General features: G+C 39.5%; 1 protein-coding gene across 1 annotated transcript in view; it reads right to left on the bottom strand.

Annotated features, from left to right (window-relative positions):
- Positions 1–25,272, bottom strand: part of LOC124141461 (pyrokinin-1 receptor-like) — a 38,474-nt gene extending 13,202 nt beyond the window's left edge. Inside the window, exon 1 of the mRNA XM_046509487.2 lies at positions 24,540–25,272. Within this exon, the coding sequence (XP_046365443.2) occupies positions 24,540–24,873 (334 nt within the window). The 5' untranslated portion in view covers positions 24,874–25,272. The remainder of the gene's footprint in view (positions 1–24,539) is intronic.
- Between the last annotated feature and the right edge of the window lie 1,508 nt (positions 25,273–26,780).

Consider the following 26,780-nt stretch of genomic DNA (forward strand, 5'->3'; position numbering starts at 1 on the left):
TTAAGGTCTCGGTAAAGCTCTGTTATATAATGTTATGGTAGACGTGTGCAAGACATTTTCAAATAAATGACGTCTTAGTAACAGTGAAAAGAATTTTTTGGAAGACATTGCTTATGAATATGGAAAGGGTTTTGTCACTTATATTTACATATGCAACATAAACGGCGGTGTTCTTAGACATTGACCACGAAACGTTGGCCAAATGATACTATTATCTTTCAGCGTGGTAGATATTGAATGCATTTGCTGTCATACTATATACCCATGATTTCGACACCATTAACATCTTGACACGTCTTGGTAACTGATATAAGACTGCAATGGTCGTTGCCATGGCCGTCATTCCAATAAACTCTGATTTTGTTGACAGAAGTAATGTATGATGCTCACATTATTTACTTTCAGCAAATCATTCGCGTCACGGGAACTGATTACTAGATTCCACTAGGCTTCAGTTGGAGTTAAGCAGATTAGATACACCAATGCGTTGTTCAGTTCAGCTATTTGAAGTGTCAATAAAGAAGAGAGAAGCGTTTGAATTTCCTCTGTATCCCAGGAGATAATGAATGTCTGAAATCAGGTCTTGCTTCATCGTCTGTAAACGCTTATTGATGACATTTATCTCGCATCCTACTCGTCTGTCACTTGCAGACTAGTTATATTATCAGGTTCCACTCTCCTATGAGCAACTCTATCACCTTCTGTGGTATTTAAGCAATGAGATCGGGTAAGGTTCTGCTTGTAGAGGTCTGGTCTTATGACCCCAATACGAATAGGTTACTCGTCCATTACGAGCTCCCCTGAGGGTAATAGTTTGATTAAACCATTACCTACCGGTCCTTGGTGGCCCTAACTTTCAGCATATCAAGGATGCGATCCAACAGTCTTTACTTATTGAAGTTGCTTATAATATCAATTTGACACTAACAGTGTTAACTCCAACAAAGGTACACAGTAGTATCGAAACAATGATCATATAACATATTATTCTAACGTTTGCACTATATTCTCTAAAAGTAGTCGCGCCATTTGGATACATGATACTAGTGCATTTGAACGCATAAATACTACTGCATTGTCAACTAACAGCTTATATACATAACCCTGACAACAGCGAGTCAACTATAAATACTACCTTCTCGATTTACAGAAATGGAATATGATACAGCCAACACGACACTCAATGCTGCGAGAACAGAAAGTCAAAGGTAATTGGTTAATAGACATGTTTACTTTCATTATGCAATGATTTAATATATGTGGTGTTTTCCTCCTGATCCACACATACTCTTTACGCGTGAGTGAGGGGTGTTGGGGTGCTACCGGAAGTGCAGGACATGCATACCTTTATCGCGAACACCTGGTGTTATCACTGATGTCAAGGATCATTTATAATAAAAATGTCACCGCTATTATGCCATTTTCGCAGAATATATTATGTTTTGTCGGATAATCGTGACTGATTACTCTCTGGCATAAATATTCTCTCTCTCTCTCTCTCTCTCTCTCTCTCTCTCTCTCTCTCTCTCTCTCTCTCTCTCTCTCTCTCTCGGGAAGCTAGTAAGAGGGGCAAGAGCATGTCTCCGCATCTCTCATACATTTAGTCCGTCACAAATTTTCATCACGTGAAGACCAGCTTTCATGTGAGGATTGCTCATCATCCCTGATTCCCTGCCTAGCCCATCAATCGCGAGGTGAATATATATTAAGTAGAGTAAATACATGTTTGCCGTTCCGATTGCAAGATAATATAAGTAATCAGTTACCTGTTCAAACAATCACGCCAAAAACACTGATCCATATATTATATGTACTTAATCCAACCATATTATAATGAGCTGCAACTTAAGTGCATTATCCTAGTATTTAGTAATCACCGATCGTCAAACCGAATGGTATGCGTTTTGTTCATTTATTCACACGTAATTGTATTCTGGCATTGCAGGGATATATGGTGGTCATTTAGGCAGAATCATGAGTAAATAAAAACGACAAAACCGTTTCCATAATCATAATATAAAATGTCAACGCCAGAGATTAACCAGTCTCGATTTTCTTGCGAAACAGATTCCTTTGGGCGAAATAGCAATGAAAATTATATGAATGCATCAGTGAAAAAAAGTGTTTCAAATGTTTATGAAAGGCCCCAGGCCCAAATACTTGAAGTGTATACAATACAGTACAGGATCGATCATATTACAAATAGAATCAATTGTTTCATTTCTGTACATTTCTGGTCTTGAAGGCATATTTGAAATATAACGTAACGGATTTTAAATATTGATAATTTTTGGTTGCCATAACACGAAACAATTGTTCGAATGACTGTCAAATTACATTTTAATTTGGTATGTATTGCTATCGAATATCTTTTAAGGATGCCGTTTTAAGGTGAAATGATACAGATCTTCGATAATTTTTAGATTACAAAACGTACATAATCTTTCAGATTTTGGAATTTTGTGGTATCTCTCGAGCACGAGCAAAATCGGTAGCAAGAGGACACAAGGTCGAATCCATTAAATAATTCTCTGCTTCTTGGCTTATCTTAAAAAGTGTATAATATTCATATCTAGAACTAGATGATACTTTCTTGGTTCATTCTTGGCTGTACATACAATTCAATCTGGCTTGAAAAAGGTTAAGAACACCAACCATACATCCAACACCTTGTTAAACCCAAACACAGCCAAGAACTGAACTGAACAAAATAAGTCTAACATTACTTGACCGTTCTGTCTACCTACTGAATCGAGATTAAATAACCTTTAGATGCCTTACACGGAAATCTATTTGATGGCATAAGAAGAAGTTCTTGCCACTATTTAGTGCATTTCCCCGAACTGTTTATAAACAAAGGGTGCCGTCCACATTCCCCCAAAGCCATTACACTGGGAGTGATAATTCCTTTACCAAGATGATATTTACATGCAAAATGTTGGACCCTTTCAAAGGCCTCTGATCTTTTATGTCTCCATACTTCGCATCCATAAAGAAAGATGGGTTTAATTTTTATCAAATCTTTTGAAAAATGTTGTGAGTTTTCCAAATGCCCAAACCAGTTTTAAAATATTTTTAGTGGCCTTTTCTCATATAACGCCAAGTGTGTCACTGCTCTTGTCAGATTTAAAGAGTCATCATTAGCCCAAGGTACTTATATTCTGACACTTCTACAAGTACCATTTCTTACATTGTTTAACGATTCCGCCTTTACGACAAACAATTATTTTAGTTTTCGACAGGTTAACATTTAACTTCTAAGCTGAACAATAATTATCTTGAATATCCAGTTGCTCTTGTGGCCAACATACTCGATAAGAAACAAAATAATATCATCAGCGAACATCATTAGAAATAATTCATGTAAGTAAGTGATGACACAATGTGATCACGAAAAGGGTAAGCATGTCCTACCCGACCGGCATCACCCGCCACTTACATGATTTAAATAGAATTGTTTGTGTTTGTTGCCCGACACCGCACATCAGTAATCCTGCCATGCAGAAACAAACAGACAATCAAGTGATGGACCAGAAATCCAGTGATATGAGAGCGCCGTTACTGGTTTTGTTGAAACTAAAGAAGCTAGGATTTATGTAAGTCTGCTGTGTACAAGTGCTGCTTATAAGTAAAGAAAAGGGCGTTTGAGAATCCGGCGAGGAGGGGGCTACAAAAAGCAGTCAGAGTCCACTGTCCGATTCCGACTATATCATGAGCATGTCTTTATGACACCAGGTGCTCGCGAACATGAGAGCGTATATTGCCCCACCGGTAAGGTCATCACGTGTTATGTGTTAAAGTTCCTGTCGTCCGCACAAGTAAATGAGGTGATTCTATGGCGAGTTATTTTGGGGAGTCTCTTTAGGCCAAATGAGTAAACGATGTTCTTCTATAGTGAGTAATGTACTGGATGTACAACCGACCAATGAGACCGCCTCCGTGGTCTTGTGGTAGAGCGTCCGCCCGGAAAGCGGAAGGTCAAGGGTTCGATCCCCGGCCGCGTCATATTAAAAGATGTTAAAAGATGGTACTTGTTGTTACCCTGTCTGGCGCTCGGCATTAAGAAGCTTAAAACAAGGACTGGTCGGCTCGGAGTCAGTATACTGTGTCTGAGTGGGGTATTCATGTTAAACTGCGACATGGTATCTCAGTGAGCTACCTCATAAATCGGCATCAGTTCGGACTAGTACAAGCAGCCACAAACACACACACGTGCATGCACGTCGCTATATAAGTGCAATGACCTTGGGCGCGACGTTAAGGATTAGAGGCAGCGTTAGCTTCACACTTCTATCTACATTCAGATTGCTTTATGTCGGTGCCATGTGTCCCATAAGTGTCGTTATCGATTGAAGGCAAACAATAAGCGAGATATCTACTCGCAGTTTAAAACAAACGATTACGCAAAACATAGTGTGTACATGAAAGTAATAAGGAAGGAATCCATATAAATAGCGATCAAATGCAAAACGTTGACGCCAGGAAATCAGTATCGAAGATCTGCTGAAATAGTTTCAATAGGGTGTAAACGGCAAAATGGTGAAGAAAAATATATGAAAAATCCCTGAAAATCATTTATGACTCCAGAAGTTCGCGAAAGGCTAAGCATACCCTGTTCAACCACAAGCACTCGCCACTCATACAATTAGTTGAGTACTTGTCGCTGAGTAAAGAGGTATGCAACATTCGTGCCAAGGCCATAATGGATAATCATTCAAAAGATAACAGAAACTTTATTTTTATCTATCAAAGAACTGCTGTAACATTTCCATGGTTGATACTTCTAGTTGTATTCTAAACAGTTATCCGTATCAATAACTAACATCCAAGGAAACAAGAATGTTTCAATTTGATTACTGAAATCAATACAGACCGGCGGTCGGTATAAACAGACGAACGCTTCGTTAAGCACTTGTCAGAATACATTTCTGGTAACGCTAGCGATTACTTGCACAAGCAAGCCGATGGCAGCCACCGTGTGTTCGCTCTTGCAACTAATGAGTCACGCCACAGATGGTAGTTGCTAATCTATTTGCTCTGTTTTTTGTAGGGTGTGCGTGATCCTCATTTACACTACCAGTGTTCTCTTACAGATCCTATATATCTCAGACGTCTCAGTTTCCCCTGAGATTGATATAAGACTGCACTGACAGGAATGATTTCCCATATTGGTTATCTAGTTGACATGAACCACCCGTTCAGATCAGATGACTTAACAATTGTTGCTTGTGATACTTGAAAGGGATTAGGCCTGCAAATGTTAAGTCCTTTCAAATTTGATTCAAGTCATAAAAACACCAATCTGGTATCTTCTACCAAGTTATACTAGTTAATTATTACCCAAACAAACCAAAGACAATGGCTACACACACTGAACTGAACAGTCTAGGCCTGGGAAGAATGAGTGGATATGAGTTTCCGCCGCTTTTAGCAATTATTCAAGCAATTATATCACAGCAGGGAACACCAGAAATGGGATTCATACATTGTATCCATGTTGGGAATCGAACCCGTGTCTTCGGCGTCACGAACAAAAGCTTTAACCACTAGGCGTTTGTAGCTATATTGAATCTGCTTCCATCTCATATCGATAAATCGGTACGCTCAGCGAGAACAATAAATCTGATTGCTAACGTTGACCTGAGTTGTGCCTTATATCGCCTGTATGAACTACATGTAATAATAGCAATAATCCTAGACTCATTCATACATACGAAATATCTATTCATCTGGGTTAGGTTGTTTTGGCATACATAAATTTTAAAGTTCCTATTCAAATCTTAAGATTTCGACATACAACCATTCATCATTTTAAATACCTCAGTAAACTACCTTTAAAACGAACACGCTTACAACGAACTGACGGATTGAACGAACTATTACTTGGTCCCGTCCATTTGCTGTATATTTGTTGCTCATACGCTTATGACGAACTATGGTTATAACGAATTAAAATTAGTGGTGCCTCTGAGATCGTTATAACCGTAGTTTACTGTATTTCATACACGGGCCATTGAAGTGAATTGTTGGTCTCATAGGATCAACCCCGTGGATGGATTTGGACCCAAGTAATCTACATTGTATGATTGTTTTAAAATGCTTTACTGGACCGGTTGGTCAGGATCGAAGACATGCTTTTTGTGTTTCATCGTATCTCTAAGGCGTGTGGCCTTGTTCATAACATCATTTCACTCATATCATGATAAGAACCAATGATTTACTTGCTCCAGACTCGATTATTTACAGGTACCTGTGGCATAGCTAGAATATTGCTGCATAAATTAACGTTCAGTCATTCACACGAACATTTTTGTTGCCATTTTCCTGTACACACTTGAACTTTGACGCGATATATGTTGCTTTGGCATCTATACATTGATAGTGCAATAATATGCCTTTGTCAACATTATATCACACATCCATAGTTATAAGCGAAAGTATCATGGGCATTCTTAAGAATACAATCTACACTATATTGAATCATACTGGCTCAGGATTGATTCCATATTAATCATACATGCCTAAGACAATTCTTAAACAAGAGGGAAACATTTATTTATGTAACTCACTATCACCGTATTGAAGTTACTGACAACGTCAGATGATCCTATTTATATACCTTATTATGTAAACAAAATTCTTGTGTGCATTAAAATTCAGTCTAAAATATCCTAAAACACGGCATCGTGATTTAGTATCCAACATAGGCTTTGAAAAAAATGAGTGAGGTTTTAGTGTGTTGATTGCCGAAGCTATCAATTAAAATACTCAGCAGTGTGTCTCTAGTTTTGTACTGTGCTCACCTTTCCCCTACTAAGAGACACATATCCTTGGTTTTAACCATACCACGGGCGTCTGTATATGTCACGTCAAAAAAAAAACAATCATATGTTGTGATAGGCATCGTAAAACCTAAGTACCTGGAGTAGCATTTTATAAGCTGAGCCACAGAGACAGAATGTTTCTTTTAATTATGACAGCCTTGTACTTACTTGCCCACCACTTGCGCTGACAGCACAGATCCATCCGCTACTTCAATATCTTATCACGAACTTTCTTGTCCAGCAGAGAAATGATTAATGCGCATCCCCTTCCGAAACGTCATGTAGTGCGAAACTAACCCGTAGCAAAGGCTACGCTCCAAGATATCATTATCTTTAACAAGGTCTGAAGTTTCGAGACATCATTTATCTTCTTGGACGCGTAAGATTTATGCATGTAGCTTAAGTAACATTGAGGTCATTATGATGTATGCACAATGTTGTGTAATGGGGTATCAAATGAGCTGTCGGATATATTTTTGCATCCGCTCATGGGATCACTTATGCCAGAGTGTAGGTGATTGTGCTGGATTTAACAAGCCTCTGAACAGTATCTGCCTGGTCTATAACTGCGGGTCATGTTTAATTAGGAAGGAGAAAGATAATTTTGAAAATTGAACACGATGCAGTCGTAACCATCCCTTGGTGAAACCTACGAGTTGGGTATTGTGCTAGCAAACCAAGGAAAATTCGAGACGAAACTGGGGTTCGAACCCCTGGCGTGGCAGGAATTCGGCGCCTAGTCCGCTGGACCACTTTTGCTCCTTGTAATGTGGGAAAGCCATTGGTGACACATGGCGTAGATGTGAAGCCCTTTGTTGAAATCTTTTAACACAGCTGTGGTCTTGACCACGGATCTAAAAATCGAAATGAGCCACGATATGTGTATCCCTGCCGCACATCGCATTTTGTTGCCTCCGAACACTAGCTAATACGTACCCCAGATGGGGGTATGATAGAAACAGCTGTACTATTTACATGGTTAACAAAGTGTACGTATGCAAAGAGTTCTACAAATACTTCATCCATGTTCTAGGAGTGAGGATAAGAAATATGGATGAACAACTTTATCACAATTAGGAGCGACGTTTTCGGTGTAGGTTCTCACACCGTTATCAAAATGTCCACCTTTTTAAACCTATACAACAATGAGAAATTGTGTGTCCTTTTTAAACATGAGGTATATGTCACTCTCATAACGTTATATGAGTGACGCTGTATTGTTATTTTTTATGTTTAAACGTCTGTTTTATGCATGTTTTTATCATGTTCAGCGGTGAGACGAAAATAAAATATCTGTGTGTCTGTCTGTCTATCACGCTAAGTTGCTTACTTATGCTTACTTTGTACTCCGACTTCTAAATGCCTCTCAGGGATGTCATTTTCTTCATGTAAGATGTCCAGTTTAGATACATGATGTACATTGTTTCGTACAAACAAGGTACATGTATCTTTATGCGGAAAACAAAGTACATGTGCTTCCGAAAAAGTGGTGCAAAATGTTATTGAAAATAACTACATAATATGTATTCATTCGTCTGATCAATGTTTTATCACAAATTCATCGACAAAACCCATACTTGATAAGAGCAGACAGAGTAACATGCCCTGAAATAGGCTTGGTATAACAACTGAATTAAAAATGTCAATATTGGGTGTCTCATAACAAATTCATTGACAAAAACCACACCTGGTAACAGGAGACAAAGTGACACACCCTAAAAGAGGAGTTGAGTAACAACTCAATTAACAATGTCAATATCGGGTGTGACACCCATTTGCGTTGATAAAGGCGATCTGCGGTGCAATGAAGACACCAGATCATTTAAAGCAACTTGAGAGATGCTGTTCAAAATGCCAACCAAACATCGGTCCAACTGAACTAGCGCTATCGGCTGGTTCTTGACGTCACCCCATCTTATCCCAGACATGTTCTATAGTAGAGAGGTCTGGAGAAACAGCCGGCCATGGCAGTGCAGCAATATTATGCTGTCTCAATACGTGCAACGTGTGGGCGGGCATATCCTGCTGCAACGTGACGTTACGTCCCTGCATTTGCAAAAAGGTTGGTTGATAGTGGTTGGTTTGTTGTTTAACGCCGCACTCAGCAATATTCCAGCTATATGACGGCGGTCTGTAAATAATCGAGTCTGGACCAGACAATCCAGTGAATAAAATCATGAGCATCGATCCGCGCAATTGGGATCGATGACATGCATCAACAAAGTCAGCGAGCATGACCACCCGATCCCGTTCGTCGCCTTTTACGACAAGCATGGGTTGCTGAAGACCTATTCTATCCCGGATCTTCACGGGTCATTTGCACAAAGGGAAGATAAGAAGATGATCTCGAACGATGTCGTCCAGGTAGCGTAGGCCATTCGAATTGCCATTAACAACGGTGAGTGGTGTTCTCCCATGTGTTGTGAAGCCACCCCATACCATTTCACTTCCACCCCCAAACTGACGACGTTGAGTAACTCAAGCGTCGCTAAACAGACACGCCTGTAGACACTTGCCCGATCACCTGGTGAAACCTGGACTCATCAGTGAACAGTATACTGTCCAAATCTTGTCTCCAGGACCTCTGATGCTATCAACATCAAGCTAGGCGTTCCTGACGGTGATGTGGAAGCAGAATTGGACGTGTGGGTGGACGTCGGGACCAGATGTTGCTCTACCTCAACCGGCTAAGTAAACAAAGGTGTTTTAATGAGTACTGCTCATTGTGTCCTGTTCACATTCAAAATTTCTGTGTGTGATTATCATGCTCCCAACACACACAAACTTTCCGTTTGTATATTTACCTGTGACACGTGTGCACCGCAAAGATACCATCGTGTTTCTTTTTTAACGCCGCACTATGTACCACCAATATGACCGCACTCTGTAAATAATTCTTATTTTGAACTGACAAGCCAGTGAGTGATAGTATTAGCCACATGTGTACGATGACGCGCCACCGAGTCTCACCACCGATCCATTAGTTCGCCTCTTACGACCAGCATAGGTGGCTGTGGACCAATTTTAACCCGGAATCCTCACTGTCTAAAGAAATATTACAATTATCAATTGATTACGAAAGTGTCAGCCTTGTGCTGTGTGCCGTCATTTGTGGAAATACATTTCAATGCTGGCCGAAAGAAACAGAAGGTGTTGTCAAATCCCGTGAAATGCCTGATAACAGAGACAGCAGTAACACCAACAGGTTAAATGATTCTCTTTAATGAATTTCGATTTAAAAAATATATTGAATACTCGGACCCGTCCCCTTCGATTGTCTAATCGGACTTCGGTCTGTGACATCGGACCTGTCAGACCACCTCAGGGGTCGGGATCCTGTTTTCGCAAAATGGACTCGACAAAAGTCATTATTTGTATGATACTGGTTCATGAAATAATCAGGGAGCATGGGTGGCCCAGTCGTCTGAGGCGCCGCGATTTGCTATGCAGAGTAACGTCCCTTTGGGCACGCCAGAAACCTATGATTGTGGGTTCGAATCCCGGTTCGCCCCGATTATGTTTCTAAGTTTGTAAGCACCATACCCATGCTCGCGGGTTTCACCGAAGTGGTACACGTCTGAGACCTGCATCACTTCGTGTTTTCCTCCCATATTAAGCTAACACGCCGTGATATAACTGGAATACTGTTAAAAGCGGCGGTAAACCCAACTCACTCACTCATAAAATAATCACATACGGATTATCCCCTTGACGATCCGGATCTTCAACAACCCATGCTTGTCCCAAGAGTCGACTAACATGATCGGTCAGTCTCGCTGTCTTACTTGGTTGATGCATGTCATTGCATCCAAATAGCGTAGATTGATGCTTACGATGTCAATCACCGGGTTGTCTGGTCTAGGCTTAAATTATTTACAGGCCGCCGTCATATTGCTGGTAAAGTGCTGAGGGCGGCAAAATATTTTTACACATTATATTTATCCAAAATAGCCGTAGTTTATTGAATTAGTTCTATTAAGATGTACAAATCTGTCTGTTGTTCAGTCAGCCATTGATCTTTACCACTGTAACCCGCCGTTATTATTGTCTCTCTACATGTATCCATGTCTTTCTGCTTGAACCTCTTCAGAAATGCCTAAACATGTAAAAACGACTTTTTTATTCCTGCCACTGAGGTAATGAATAAAACCTTCAGTCGTGGATAACAACATGGAAAATGGAAATCAGGTGGATTTTTTCCCACCTTTCTGTAAAAATAAATTGACAGTATGAGCCTTGGAATGACGAGACGTGGATCAACTCCTACGATTGACGTCGACGTTAGTGAACAGTTTCACAATATCTTACTAAATTTAATTGTCTTATGTTCATCATACGTATGTCCCAGAATATCAATAGAAGATATTGAAAAGGTCCTATGACTTCATATGAAGTACATCTGTAAGCCATATTGAGTGTCATTAAAAGGAAAATGTTTGGCGTCATGTCCGGTCAAATCATCCACACAACAACGGTTATTGACAGATGGTATGTTGTCAACATAATTACTAAAAATGGAAGATCAGAAATCTTTATTTGAAACGATGATATCGAATTCAAAATAATTTCATTCCAATGTCATTAAAGTGGACAGCAAGTCCATCATATTATATCGTATTTGTTTTGTAGAGAATGTCAATGGGAACAGAAATGTCAAACGTCATATTTCATATTATTTGGCGTTGGCCACGTTGACCAACTTCAGTAAAAAAAGGATATTGTGATTAGTTTAATAAAGCCAGACCTATTTATACAACAGGTTTCGTTTTTGCAGAAATGTTGGTTCTTGAATTTGTGGCCGCTTTTGTCTTCTGAAGTAGTTTGTTTTCTTGGCATATAGAGAGAAGTGTACAAAAACATTCTTAAGACATTGACGTTTTTTATAAGAGCTATCTAATTGAACCAAACGTCGTGCTCGTCACTCGCAGCGTCATGGAACCGCTATTACGTTCAACTAGTTGCCAGCCTCTACGTAAACTGGATTTCGCCCTGAATGTTTTAACCCCAATCAAACAACTTTTGAGCAAGAATCACATGACGCTCTCTTGAATCATCAAAGAAGCAAGAAATATGACATGAGTGAGTGAGTGAGTTGGGGTTTTGGTGCTAACAAACCAAGAAAGATAATGTGGTATTCTAACTCACAAGCAATTTTGGAACGATTGTACTACCTGTGCCCTCATATATTACATTATAAATCGTGTGATTTAATATGTATTTCCAATGTCAAAGGAATGGCATAAACACATGTTATTGTTTGATCATTGAACACAGTGGGTTCAGATCGCAATTGTGTGATTGCAGAATGGCAAAGCGTACAGTTTCAAAGGGTTCTGAGTCAAAGATTTGATATGTACGGGGTTTGGGTGGGGGAGTTTTTGAGAACAATCTGGTATTTGTCCCAGCTGTATCCAACTATTTACTTACTGAGTACCATCAAACAATCTATTCAGTTATGCTACAAAAGCAAACTATTTGTTTGGGACATATTTCTGAACAAACAAATCATTAAAAAAAGAATCAACTCACTTTAATAATCTATCTGGCACCAACAAAACAAACCACACCTACACAACGCCATTATTTCATTTATCTATTATCGTCTTGGCAGTACATCCTTCTAAACTATCCAAGACCACACTTGAGAACAGAGTGCTTCCTTTAATCAAATTATGATCTTCATGATTCAAAGGGAACTTGAAACATTTCTGCAAGTGCAGCATGCTCCACCTATACCCAAGTATCTCATGAAACTGTATTATCATCGAAAACAATAATGACAGACGAGTTGTGTTCATGAGTTAAACATACTCCATTAAGAGATTGTATCTAGGATCAGGGAAACTGAGCTTGTCGAGCATAGGGTGTGATACGATCTCCTTTCTGGCTAATTGAGCATTGATATTAATAACAAGTACAAGCATCAGACAATATATCGAGTGTGTTTGGTAAAGGATCGGCTTGTCTGTCTCGATGTGATTGAGATAAAGGAACAAAGATAAGCCGTGACGGTCCTTGACATAGGCACATATTTATCGAACCAAATAATACATGAGGCATTTGGGGTCATTACTCGATATTTATGCAAAACATTATAGATTGCTTGAATATATCACAGTTACCGAATTTTTCAATTAGCATACCATTTATTATATGTCGAGGACGATTCCTGGATTGTTAATGTAATTTACCTTTCAACACAGAGCACGTGTGCAATACACACGACAGTCACGTGGAAGATACCTTAAAAAGAGACAGCGCCACTCTCACTCTCCAGGCTACTGTCACTGTCTATATATGCAGAAGTGTGTTTACAAGTGGGTGTGTGTATAAATTTCCTATTTCCTATTATTTCTATGCTGTTAGCGATCTGACGTAAACTGGGAATGAACCTATTAGCTATCAATATGACTTTGCTCATATTTCACATTTTTGATTTACGATTCCATTGCTTCATACCGATGACCATCTTCCCGAGGCAAGGGAGTTAACTGACTATAAAAATTCCAGTTTCCACCCTTGCCGAACTAGGCTGGAATTCCTGGGCTCGACCGTAGCGTCACCAGTGGTTATTACGAGTTATGTTCCTTCTAAGCCTCTCCTATGGACCAATCAGATTCCACCTCTCGTTTCACTTGCATTTGTTTCAAACAAAATGGTGGCGCCCAGTCAAGACGATCTGATTGATAATCAAGATCTATATTGTGATAAAACGGGTCTTACATAGCGAAGTGCATCAAATCACGCGAGCACCTTGATTAAAAACATGAAAAGACTTGGAAAATATCTGTTGACAACGAGTTGGCGGTGCACATGCTTTGCAAATCCTGCAATCGACAGAAATCTGCACGACCTTTTACAAACCCGATTTCGATTTCGGTGCGCGATTTTGATTGCACTATGCATAGACTCGTTGGTCCAGCCAAAATGTAACTCCATAAAACCAGCCTAGTTCGGCAAGGGTGGAAACTGGACTTTTATAGTCAGTTAACTCACTTGCCTCGGGAAGATGACCGATGACAGATTTTTCATACTAATATGTATGTCGTAATTTTGAGTGACTTGGGTGTGTAGCCGCTATATTCCAGCTATATCATGGCGGGGACACCAGAAATTGGCTTCACACGTGTATCCATTTGGAAAATTTAACTCAGGGTCTTCGGCATGACGGGTAAACGCTTTAACCACGAGCCTACCCCATCTCCCTGTACTCAGAGAGGGGGCAGGGGTGGGCCAGTCGTCTAAGGCGCCGCAATTCGCTGGGCAGAGTTGCGTCCCTTGGGCACGCCAGAAACCTATGCTTGTGGGTTCGAATCCCTGTTCGCCCCGATTATGTTTCTGGGTTAATCAGTACCATACACGTGGGTTTCACCGAAGTGGTAAACGTCTGAGACCTACATCACTTCGGGCTTTCCTCTCACATTAAGCTGACACGCTGCGATATAAACGGAATACTGTTAAAAGCGGCGTTACACCCAACTCACTCACTCACTCACTCAGCGAACATGCGATCATATACATTTTCGTTTTGTCTGGTGTAACAAGATACGCACAGACCATATGCGTCCCTGGTTTTCGTGTCGTACCTTGTCAATTACGGTTAGGTTTATAACTAATTAACCTTCGATAGAGTGCATAAATATTGTATTTTCATTATACGACAATGTACCTGTGTTTGCCTCGGAAGATGACTTGCTATTTCCGATCGTTGTTTGCGATAACAACCTTTGTTTCTATGCTTCAAATAACTACGACTTGTCACTTTCCATTAAATATGCATGAACACCGCAGCGCGTTATTTTCACTCTAACAAAAGCCTGTCTTTGTAACATAACAACTTGCATTTGATGAAAAGACTCAGGATTGGTTGATTGGTTTGTTGTTTAACGCCGCACTCAGCAATATTCCAGATATATGGCGGCGGTCTGTAAATAATCGAGTCTGGACCAGACAATCCAGTGATTAATATCATGAGCATCGATCCACGCAATTGGGATCGATGACATGCATCAACCAAGTCAGCGAGCCTGACCACCCGATCCCGTTTGTCGCCTCTTACGACAAGCATAGTCACCTTTTACGGCAAGCATGGGTTGATGAAGACCTATTCTTCCCCGGAATCTTCACGGGTCGAAAAGACTCAAGAATTGATTTTGACATTGTGTGAGTGAATACTTTTGATATACTTTTGATATCACTTTTTGACCCCTCGTAGTGTGTATGCACAATCTTATTTAGTTCGTGAAACTTTATGTTAACACTGACAGGATTTACATGATTCAACAACCAGCTGTATCGCGGAATATATTATTTCCTCAATAGGAGAGTAGACATGAGAGTATGTATGCTCACTACCCTGAACATGCTAATATGCTTTCCACTGATTCAGTATCTTATGGAGTGAATTCAGTCACAATGGTTTTATGATTCACGAGTTTCTGAATTGTTTCCATAAGCTTAAGGAACACCTTAAAAGGACATTGTATGACATATGTGAAGAACTGATCCGACATTTCTCATTATTTTGATGCCGTTTGAATTCATTGTGTTGACGAAAACCAGACTTTTGGATCTCAAAGACCACAGAGGTTAATTGTTTAAACGCTTTATCCATCGGAAGTCACATCCGATCTGCCCTTACTGTAGCCAACAAATGTTTCCAGTCAGTATCAAACATTTCCTGGTCAATACACCAGGTGACAGCTGTAAGCTTCTCGTCGAATAGAATGTGAACCAGATTTTCCGTGGGAAGAAGAATAACATATATCAATAGATACGTTTCCTTTCCTTTCGGATATTGATATATGAGGCTAAAAGCATCAATCATGAGATTTATCATGACATCTATTGATGCGACGTCATAAGAAAAGACATATACAGTAAACTACGGTTATAACGAACTCGAAGTGACCACTAATTTTAGTTCGTCATAACCGTAGTTTGTTATAAGCATATATACAGCGTTCATACAACAAATGGTCGGGACTAAAAAATAAGTTCGTTCTGTCGGTCAGTTCGTTATAAGCGTGTTCGTTATAACCGTAGTTTACTGTACTTAGTATGGATTCGTGTCCCCTCGTGTTATTTCGGGACAGGCTGAGTGTCCTTCCATATAACAAATGGGTTTTATCTTCTTCACCAACAGCAGATATTGTATTTTCCACACATATTGAGTCTCACTTTGGCCTAATCTGTATTAATTAATAGCATTATTAGTCGTTAAGCACTAAATATTTAACATTAAAAGCTATATAAACATATATAAGATACATATAAGATAACATTTGTTGACTCTACCTGGTAAATAAAGCGACAAAACCCTTTCCATATCCAATAGAAATCTCTGCAAAAAAGCAGAGTTGATTGTTCGATTCCGACTGTATCATGAGCATGTGTTTATGAATCACTATCAAATAGTAATGATACCAAGTGTTCGCGAAAGGTTGAGCGTATCCTGCTCCACCAGTTGCACCCGTCACAAACACATGCAAAGGCAAATCAGTTGTTCACCTGATAAAAACATGAGAACATACAATACAAGTCAAAATAGGGAATTGCATCATTTTTGTCACTAATGCGTCAAATTTGGAAATGTCCTTCACATGTCTAACATAAATCTTTTTGAAAGCTTTACTAAGGCCTTAAATGTTGTAACCTTGATCAAACAAATTCTGAGTAAGAGTCGAGTGACGCTGTTTGAAATCTTGGTAGAAAGAGCATGATCGATTGTATCTCAAAAGTTGCGAAATGTAAACACCAAAGGCTGGAGCTGCTGGAATATTGCTCGACATGAAGGGAAAGTTGGCTATTGGAAAGTTGAAGTCACCACACTTTTTTCCACTGCCTGCTAACTCCGGTATACCGCCTGGTGGATTGTGAGAAATCAGCTTTACTTGACTTCATAGCACTAAAGGAAATGGCATTGCGAAAATAATAGTCAACATATTGCGCCATTGTTCTGTAAATTACATGTATGTTTATTACTTTAATGAATGACATTTGTGATCAAATGATTGGACACTTGGACATTCAATATAGTTCAACTCTTGTGACTGTCACATATAGGAATTCTTTGCTTAGTGGTAGTAATAGTGGTAGTCAAAGATCCATGCCACAATCACCACCTAATCCCTATGCTGGTTAGCCATTACATGAGGAACATGGAACACCCAGGCTTCGCGTACATACATGTAGGTACATATAGGTATATAAGTACATAAGTATTTGTGACATCAGTAGGTCGGTCTTTAAACATGTATGTAAATTAACCACATACAATCATTATTTCACATTTTCACAACAATATAACGGGAGAGACGCCACTGTATATAAATTCAATATGTACTTAGTGATAAAATAAATGAAATCAATATTTTATTCGTGGTGAATAACATTATGGTTTTTTTCTCGAGTGCATTGAAATAACACTTCATACCGGAACCATTTTTGTCTTATTGACGATGTAGGATCATGAAGATCAACAAAGAAAATTCAAAGTAAGTCCGTTACCTGAAGGTCATAAATAACACAAGAACAGATAATACATTTACGTATTCTTCTTCTGCTGCTGGGTCAGAAATAGCTATAGCTGTTCCGTGAGTGAGTACGTTGGCTTTACGCCGCTTTAGAAGAAGCTACCAAGAATGGGCTCCACGCTATGTACACATGAGGGAAATCGAACCTTGATCTTTGGCGTGAAGAGCAAACTACCCCACGACCCGTACCTGGATTACAAGGGATTATTCTTCATTTAATTAGACATACCCGGACATCAAAATACATATTTTACCGTTTTGATGATCAGTTATTGTATACTGAGCAAAAACAAGAGGGATCATGAATATTTTGGGGATATCTTTTTGTTGTGAAGACTGAGCACACAATTTGCAAAAACATATCCCGAAAAATATTCATGATCCCTCACTATTATGTTCAGTATATATATCTTATAAGGGTCCATTTGTGTCTCTCGTAATACGTGTCCTGTGAGAGTTGACCGGATTGGAGTCCTGTCGTGAAGAGTAGGCGCATTCGCTATATATATCACCAGGCTGTGTCGTAAATCTTTTGACGCGGAAAAGTTAATTGTCCATTGACTGGCTGAGAGACACTATTATTAGAAACGCTATTCGTGGGATGTAAATGCATTTTTCCATGTCAGTCACAAACATGTTGGTTTTGAACTGGAATTTGGTGCAATATATTATACCACATTTCCGTAAGGGTAGATCGATGGCTTTGAAATACGTGTATTTTATGTGAGTGAGAGGATATTAGTGAGTGAGCGAGTGAGTTGGTTGGCGGATGAGTGAGTGAGTACATTTTAGCATTATACGCGTGGCAAGATTTCGTTGACGCAAAACAGGAGATGCAGACTGTAGACGTTTAATATTGAAACCTACTAAGGTCAATATCTTCCGCATGCGCCACAGTACAAAACCAGAAATCATAATGGCGGCAATACGGCCATCGAAAAGCCAATGGCCTATGTATACCACTGAGTCACCTATTTCCACGGTCAGCATTATGACGTCACACTCATTCTTCATTGACTCAATATGCTGACATCAATGAAATGGCTTCGTAGTGTTGACAGTCATATGTTTCCCTTGACTTTTTGTTATATTGACAAAGGGCAATATAGATTATAACCTTCAGGAAATTTGATCATTACGAATATCTAATGAATAAATGGTCGTAATTGGTTACTCGAAAACAGGAATTTAATGCGACATGAAACTAATGCGAGCTCTTGATTTAAGACTCTAAATCAAAAACTAATACGTCGTTGCGTTGTATCTACTACAACATAGCATCTGGGCATACAAAGTAAACAAAACAACAAAAGTGCATAGTCAGTAAACATTATGTCTCAATCAATAATATTCAGTATATACCACTACTCTTTATCGTCATATAGCTGAACTATTACTTATGTTAAATAATAACTCATATATTATATTTGTTGAGGCTATGTATGATAAGACCACTTTAAATCCCCAAAATACACATGGGTTTTCGACATACAATTGGATCTCAAGTTTTGAATCTTAGGTATATTTATCATACCTGTGTTGGATCGATTTGGTTCTGATGCTGGTACATTAGAGAACGAAACTGCTGCCATTCCAAGACAACCTATGTGAACTTCCTTAAATGATTAAACTTAAGCTGACGCCACTAAAACAGACACGTCTGGCCCTACGAAATCCTGCTGACATCGCAAATCAATCATTTTGCAATCATTGGTTACTGCATAGCTCCTTTAAGCATGCAGCTGTCAAGAGAGGGCAATTTACACCAGTCTCCGGAACCACATCAGCAATGGTCCATCACCTTCACGTTGTGCCTTTGAACAGCTCGCAGACCAAAACGCCATTATCGCCTGTTTAGAGGCAGAAGATTTAGTTTGCGTGCAGCTGCTGTAGCGAGCCAGTACCAAATTTGTGTATAGATTCAGACCAAAGTATCTAACATTGGAACCCCATCGGACACCATGCTTCCTTAACGGCAGGCGTTCTCAGCTCTGGCGCAAACAATCATTAGGAAAGCAAACATTACTCTTGGGCCTTCTTTGCACAGGAATTGACCACTGCGTTCGAGCCTGATCATACAGAATGACAGTTGCTCATAGAACTAAACAATACGTCAGTATGAAGACATCACACTGGAGTCCGTAATCCCCATTTCCCCATGAGAAATCTAAAATCGGATTACCTTATACACAAGTGTTTTTCGCTAATTGCCGCAAGGAAGACTGAATCAGCCCTCCATTTGTAGCGTGTGGATGGTTAACACATGTTATTCTCTTCTTACGTCTACGCTAAGATGGCCTTGGAAACATTACGTTATGTAGTTTATGGAACTGGCAAACATTAGTAGCATTTGTATTTTGGAGTGAACCGATTATAATATTATTCGCTCTTTGGTAGAGAAAGCTAGATGTACAAGCTGCTGTAACTAATGATATGTCATCCATGGCACACACACGTATGTACAGAGTAAGCTTTGTGTTTTGTTTTTTGTTGTTTAACGCCGCACGCTGCAATATTCCAGCTATATGACGGCTGTCTGTAAACAATCGAGTCTTGACGAGACAATCCAGTGATTGACATCATGAGCATCGATCTACGCAATTGGAATACGATGACATGCATCAACCAAGTCAGCGAGCCTGACCACCCGATCCCGTTAGTCACCTCTTACGTCAAGCACAGTCGCGTTTTACCGCAAGCATGGGTTACTGAAGATCTATTCTACCCCGGATCTTCACGGGGCTGCTGAGTAAGCGTTGGGTGTTGAATATTAATGAATGTCAAATAGCTACGTTACAATACAGGCCAAATTCTAAACTATCAAATTAATTCAAAACACTTTAAAAAACATTTATCCGAAATTGATGTGCGATGTATTATATAATTGGAATAAAGTTCAATGCGACGTCAATAGATCACTTTGTTTGATTCACATGTGAATGTATTTATAGTTTAATAATTTGTATTGCGTAGATGATAATATTGTGCTTTAATGGCAGCCTGTTAGTTGTATTTAGTGTTGATTCATTCGTCGGTAAAGCAATCACCTGCATGTAGAATGTACCTCCTTTATTTTTCAACTGAATAAAATGATATCCACTTTCCCCTTAATGCAATTTTCTGCTCGTTAATTACTGTTTGAAGTTAATATTCAATACATAGTGGAAATCGGGTTTGATGAGTAATTACGTTGTTATGCTATTGAATTAATGTTTGCAAGTATGATATTAAATGTAAGCCTAATGCCATTAGTTTGTTCCAGCAATCAATTGTTGTGAACCCTTAGGTTAATAGCGTATAATGGAACAAGCACTCTCTGGAATAATTAGTGTAAATTGACATGTTCAAGGTTGTGGGCAGAGGTGCAAGCTTAAGTTAACCAATGTATCCATGTACACGAAAAGCGACACTATCGCCAACTAAAAATATTCAATCATGTTTGTGGAAAGACACATTATTGTATATTCTTATCCATGAAGGACTTTGTGGGTTTATGAACAGATAATATAATTGAATCGTTATGTTCTGTTTCGAGGACACCAGGGAAAATTCGGGTTAGAATAGGTCTTCAGCAACCCATGCTGGTCGTAAGAGGCGAGTAACCGGATCGAGTGGCTAGGCTAGCTGACTTGGTTGATGCATGTCATCGTATCCCATTTGCGTGGATCAATGCTCATGATGTCAATCACTGGATTCTCTGATCCAGACTCGATTATCTACAGACCGCTGTATAGCTGGAGCATTGCTGAGTGCGGCAAAAAAATGTTTTTGGATTCTCATCTTGTGGCTTATTGTAGGTACGAATTCCTGCTGCTTCGCCTAAATTTAGATGGTTTCTTTGTCAACACCCTACTTTCTAATAGCCACTTCACGTTATAACCGTGATATTAACTGAATTACTGCTCAAGTTACTGTTCAAGTAGCACTATTAATACTTAATACTGTATAGGAAGCGCCCAACTAATTCAAACATCAAACATGCTTGCAAGTTGAAATTGAACTGCAACGAGCCGAACGAGCGCAAACACATCAACTGTAGTTACACAGATATCATTTATCTTCTTCCCAAAGGTTCATTAAACTTTATGAGGTCTACCCGACCTCATCATGAGATGCCATCAACACTCCCCCTTCGTCCCACCCAACACGAACTCCTGAGCCTGGGGATCCTCTATCATAGCCACGTGGAGATGCTAATGGCATTAAGTGCACTATCACATGCAGAAGCCATTAGTGTAGGGTAACCAAAGTACTGACAATTATATTAACAGTAGCAGCTGGCAAATCTGACACACTTGGCTTTCCGACAAACTGGTATTTGTACAAAGTACCTGTTGAACAACAGCATAAGTGCTACCACATCGCCACGACGTATCATGGCTATGAAAGACCACAAGGGATCAAATACTCAAATATTTGTATCTGTCATTCCATGTTTTATTGTTTGTATTCCCAGATAAATATCAGCACTCTCATATTCAGTGATGAATGTATGGTCATGGCCCAAAGGACTTTAATAATCACTGACTGTGACGGAAGCATGATGTCTAATGGGACTGATGTGTTTACAAAACCAAAATAGTGATCGATATAAAAATAGAGTTTTGAAAACCTGTTTGTTTTTCAAAAGTGACATCTTACAAGCATTTGTCAATTTTCACTCCCAAACCTGTTTACCTATCTTTAACAATTGTTCTTTTTACATAATTGAAATAAGTTACCTGACACGATGGGAAGAACATTTATTTTGCACTTGTTACATTTAGAGTCCGTGGAACCCTAAAAAGGATCTTTTTACAGTGATCACGATAATTATGACTAGGAAGGATTCATTTGTTCTTCCAATGCAACGTTTCGGCACAGCTGCTTTCGTCATATTGAATTCAGTATGGTAGTACGCCGCTTTTAGCAATATTCCAGCAATATCACGGCGGGGGATATGGGCTTCACACATTGTGCCAATGTCGGGAATCGAACCCGGGTCTTCGGTGTGACGAGCGAACGCTTTAACCACTAGGCTACCCGACCGCCCCTCGTCATATTGAAAGAATAATGAAGTTGAAACCCATGCGTTAACACTGTTTTTATTGATACTACAGTTTCCATGTAGATATAACTGTGGAACTAGTATATATGATGCAATTCAAAATTCAAAGTAGAAACAATCTATGGATAACAACTTCTTTAATAACTGTGAAGGTGACGTTTCGGTATAGATCCTTATACCGTTGTCAGTCTTGCTTGACATAAGTTGTGTCTACTTTGTCATCCGTCAACATAAAAGGCATAAGTAATGCCTATCAAACAATTTAATTCAAACTTCGTATTCTACAAACGTCTCATATGGGTATCATGACCCTATTCGCATCAGCAACCCATTAAGACATTAGTTAGGTATCTCAGTCTCCATTGATTATTGTGTTAGAAGTTAATAATGTATTTCCATTGTTACTTGTTCTGCTATGAATAGTCTTCACAATACACTTGAGATCTACACGAATAATTCATTAGTCGATGTCTCTGAAATGACAATAGACATGTATTTCGGTTGATGGGGCTTTCATCCCGAGGGTATAAATTTAGAAAGACGATAAAGATCATGCTAATAAGACAACGTATGGTATTATAATGAATGTTTCATCTACTATCAGTATACACCCGTTTAATCACACTTGAAATATGATATATGTCCATGTTCGCTTCAGTCATAATTACACCATGTCAGATATAAAATACATATAAAACTTAGTCTCCAACATCAGTGCTAAACTAAAGATCTTACCCATGAAGGTTTATACGTATGATTTCCATACAGGTATGATTATGATGGTGATCGGGATCCAATATATTGTGGGGAGTGTTGTGTACATTGTCACATACTTCCAATATTTCAAACCTTCCAACATAATACTAAATAATAAAGTATTAAATAACAAGTAAATAAATGAAATAATGAAAGACTGCTTGTGAATTCGGAGTAAACTAAAAGAGCGGACGCATCTCCGTACAAATGTACAGCAAGCGCGATGCGGTGAAACTCACACCTAGATGCGAAATCTGTTTGCACAATCTACGGACAATAATACACTCAACCGCAGTGGATCGGGGGTAGTTAAAAAATCCTACTATGTCTCTGTATTGCTATGTAAATACATGTATATGAACTAACACCTCAAAATACATCAGTACATTAACATTGTTCTGTCACAATGCTGATAGAGTAAACCTATCTCTTTGTTTGTCTACATAATCCGTATACATCTTGTGGGAATAGTGTGTGAAAATATTGACTCGCGTCTCGAGCGAACACTTTAACTAGTGGGCTACCTGATATAGTATGTACATATCAACAGTTAATAAATGTTGATGTAAATTGCCGAATAATGGATGCATCTAAGAACAAAAGCCCCAATTAACTTAATGGGATGTAACATATTTCTAAGCATTCATACAGGCCACGACGTCTTCAAGCTACTATTGATGACCAACTGTTTCGTCTCTGAATCGATATATAGTCCACCAGCTGTAGATTCGAGGTGAAAATGTAATTACCAAATAACTCATGCTGCCACAAAACACCTTTGCCACATCTGTCGCAATCATCGATCGTTTTAAACTGTCCATTCATGTATTCATAACAGTGAAACATCTGCGCTATACCGAGCTTCAAAATGCAATATGTCGACAAATGTTGCACCTTTCGTATTACGCAAAAGCAAAGTGATACTTGATCATTTTCAACCACCAAACATGTCTGTAGATTACATTAACTTACTCACATACGAAATAAATGTAAATATAATACATCAATGTAATGATGAGATTACGGTAACGTGTCACATTACTATGACAGCAGTTGTTTAATTGATGTCATCTCAATACACACCGTTTTTCTCCTTCAAAGAAACATGAACCATTGACTGACTATATTAAGAGGAAGGTAAACAATATGATCCTTCAACACGTTAAACACACAAGAGCATATACAAGGAAAACTAAAGTCCAGACCCAGTTAATCCGGAAATCCCGCAAACCATTACATATTGTAACAGGTGTTTATGACTCCGTCCGGAAATGTGTTAAGCCGGACAACATCTCTAAGAAAGGCATCTTACGGATTAACGGGGTTTCATTTCAAAGATTAATATATACAGTTGATCACACTCAACCCAATACCTACCTAAGATGAGTGTCAACACATCCGATATGGCAAGGCAGAGAAGGTAATAGTTGGTAACCGTATGCATGTAGGAATTCCTTGCTATCACAATACAGGTGCTCACATTGCCTATCATTCCTGTTAGAAATATCACACAATACACCACAGTCAGAACTGTAACAGAAGCAAGATCCTTTCTCTTGGCACCAAGGATTGATGTGAGAACATTCTCCACGTACGTGAAATGAGTCTCATTTTCGATGCTCAGTAATCCACTTAAATCAAGACTGGATAGGTTTTGCTCCGAACTGTTGCTTCCATTCATAGACACACTTATCCTTTCCATGGTGTACATCCAGTGTGCCTAAGACGGCTCGAGAATTAGTGTGTGCATTGGAAACATTTACGGGCCGTTGAGACAAGTTTGTGAAACTTTCTCGCCCCCTTAAGCAACTTCACCATTTGTTTGGACCGGTCTGCGCGTCTGTATGAATATGAACTCCCACCATAGCACACATGCGCAGAAGCATTCAATTAGTTTCCGTCCTGCGGAGTACAGGGACGATGGCAGCGGATTTTATTCCAATTGTGGCTGCTCCGAGTCTAATCCATGGGAGAATTGGCGACAACGCATGGCTTCTGACTGAATTAGGTCCATTAAAGATCAATACGAACGACTGCAAGCGGGGACGCTGGTTAGAGTCTTTGCGAGATCAGTCGGCTCTCCACACCAGATGAATGGTGCAACAGGAGAGTATATACGAGTAGCGTGTGTTATTAAGTGCAAAATGCCTTGGAGCAGGCGGTGTGGATTTGATCGCGGCATAAGTGTTTCGCCACAGCGATGTTATGTTAATAACGAAATGAGACTTTTTTGCATCAACGTTTCAGGCTTCGACCAGCACGCGAATGTTCTAAGCTAACAGTTACCGATGTGAGCCTAATTGTACTATGTCACCAAGGCAGCAGCAGTGTTCAAAGGCATCTGTCAAGATGTCCGAATCTCTGCCATTTTTTGTTACTCATTAATCAAACCCTATATCAGATTCACAAGTAAATACCTGTCAAAGAAAACATTGATGGAACAGAATCATTGGACAATGTGGCGGTTGTACAGTTACCGCGAGAAGACAAAAGCGTCCACATTGTCATGTCCTCGGTTTCATAACCGTATCGGGATCATGTTCAACCCGTTGGGAGAATAGCCTCCCCATCACCACGACCGATATTCAGCTCTCGCCGTAAAAGCTGATCAATGAGATGATGTTGTGTCATCGTGCCCCGACGGCGTGGTTCTTAGTTTCCGACATCGTACATCTTCATTCACTGTTTCTTTTTATTTTATGTTTTTACTTGTGCGAAGGAAAACACTACCCTGAACTATATTATAATTCAATTAGACCCTTGAGCGCGTTATAGGCATAAAGAAAACGAAACAAAGGTGATCTTGGAGTCATCAAAAGTAAACAAAAAATGAAGCTCCCTGTAAAGAAAGGGTAATGTCTTTGATGGTTACAGCAGATGCAAAACGTCAATGCCAGAGAACAACCAGCCTCGATTATCAGCGGGAAAGGAAAAGGTGAAAATTGTGGTATTAAATGCATGAATCACATGATGATAGTCTTAATTCCTATAAAATCGTTCATTTACATTGTAGTGAGTGAGTATGGTTTTACGCCGCTTTTAGCAATATTCCAGCAATATCACGGCGGGGAACACCAGAAATGGGCTTCACACATTGTACCCATGTCGGGAATCGAGCCCAGGTCTTCGGCGTGACGAGCGAACGCTTTAACCACTAGGCTACCCGACCGCCCCCATTTACATTGTAATTAAAGTACACCAAAACTGTGCTCTACGAATAAAACCTACAAGAGGTGAAAGCTTAAGGGGTGACAGTGTTGTTAAACAAACATCCGACAAACCCAAGCACATCATCCTCAGATTCCTGCTACCTATTTACTTATCATAACGGAGGGAACGTGTGGCCCAGTCGCTTTGGGCACCGCAATTCATTGCGCAGAGTTGCGTCCATTAGGCGTGCCACACATGATCTAATACGTTTTGATATGACTGAATGGTTAAGCTGCGTTACAACTACTCACTCACTGATCATAACGACTTTTTTCATAAGACCTTCAATGCCGTTGAGTTGAGTCCAGTTTGACAATAAATGTGCCAACATATTCACCGTATATTCTGTAACTCTGTAGGATCTGATGGCAGAGACAAAACACTGGACAGTTACGATACAGGACTGAA

This window comes from Haliotis rufescens, unplaced genomic scaffold (assembly GCF_023055435.1).
Source record: "Haliotis rufescens isolate VD_foot unplaced genomic scaffold, xgHalRufe1.0.p SCAF_26, whole genome shotgun sequence".
In the NCBI taxonomy this organism is placed as follows: Eukaryota; Metazoa; Mollusca; class Gastropoda; order Lepetellida; family Haliotidae; genus Haliotis; species Haliotis rufescens.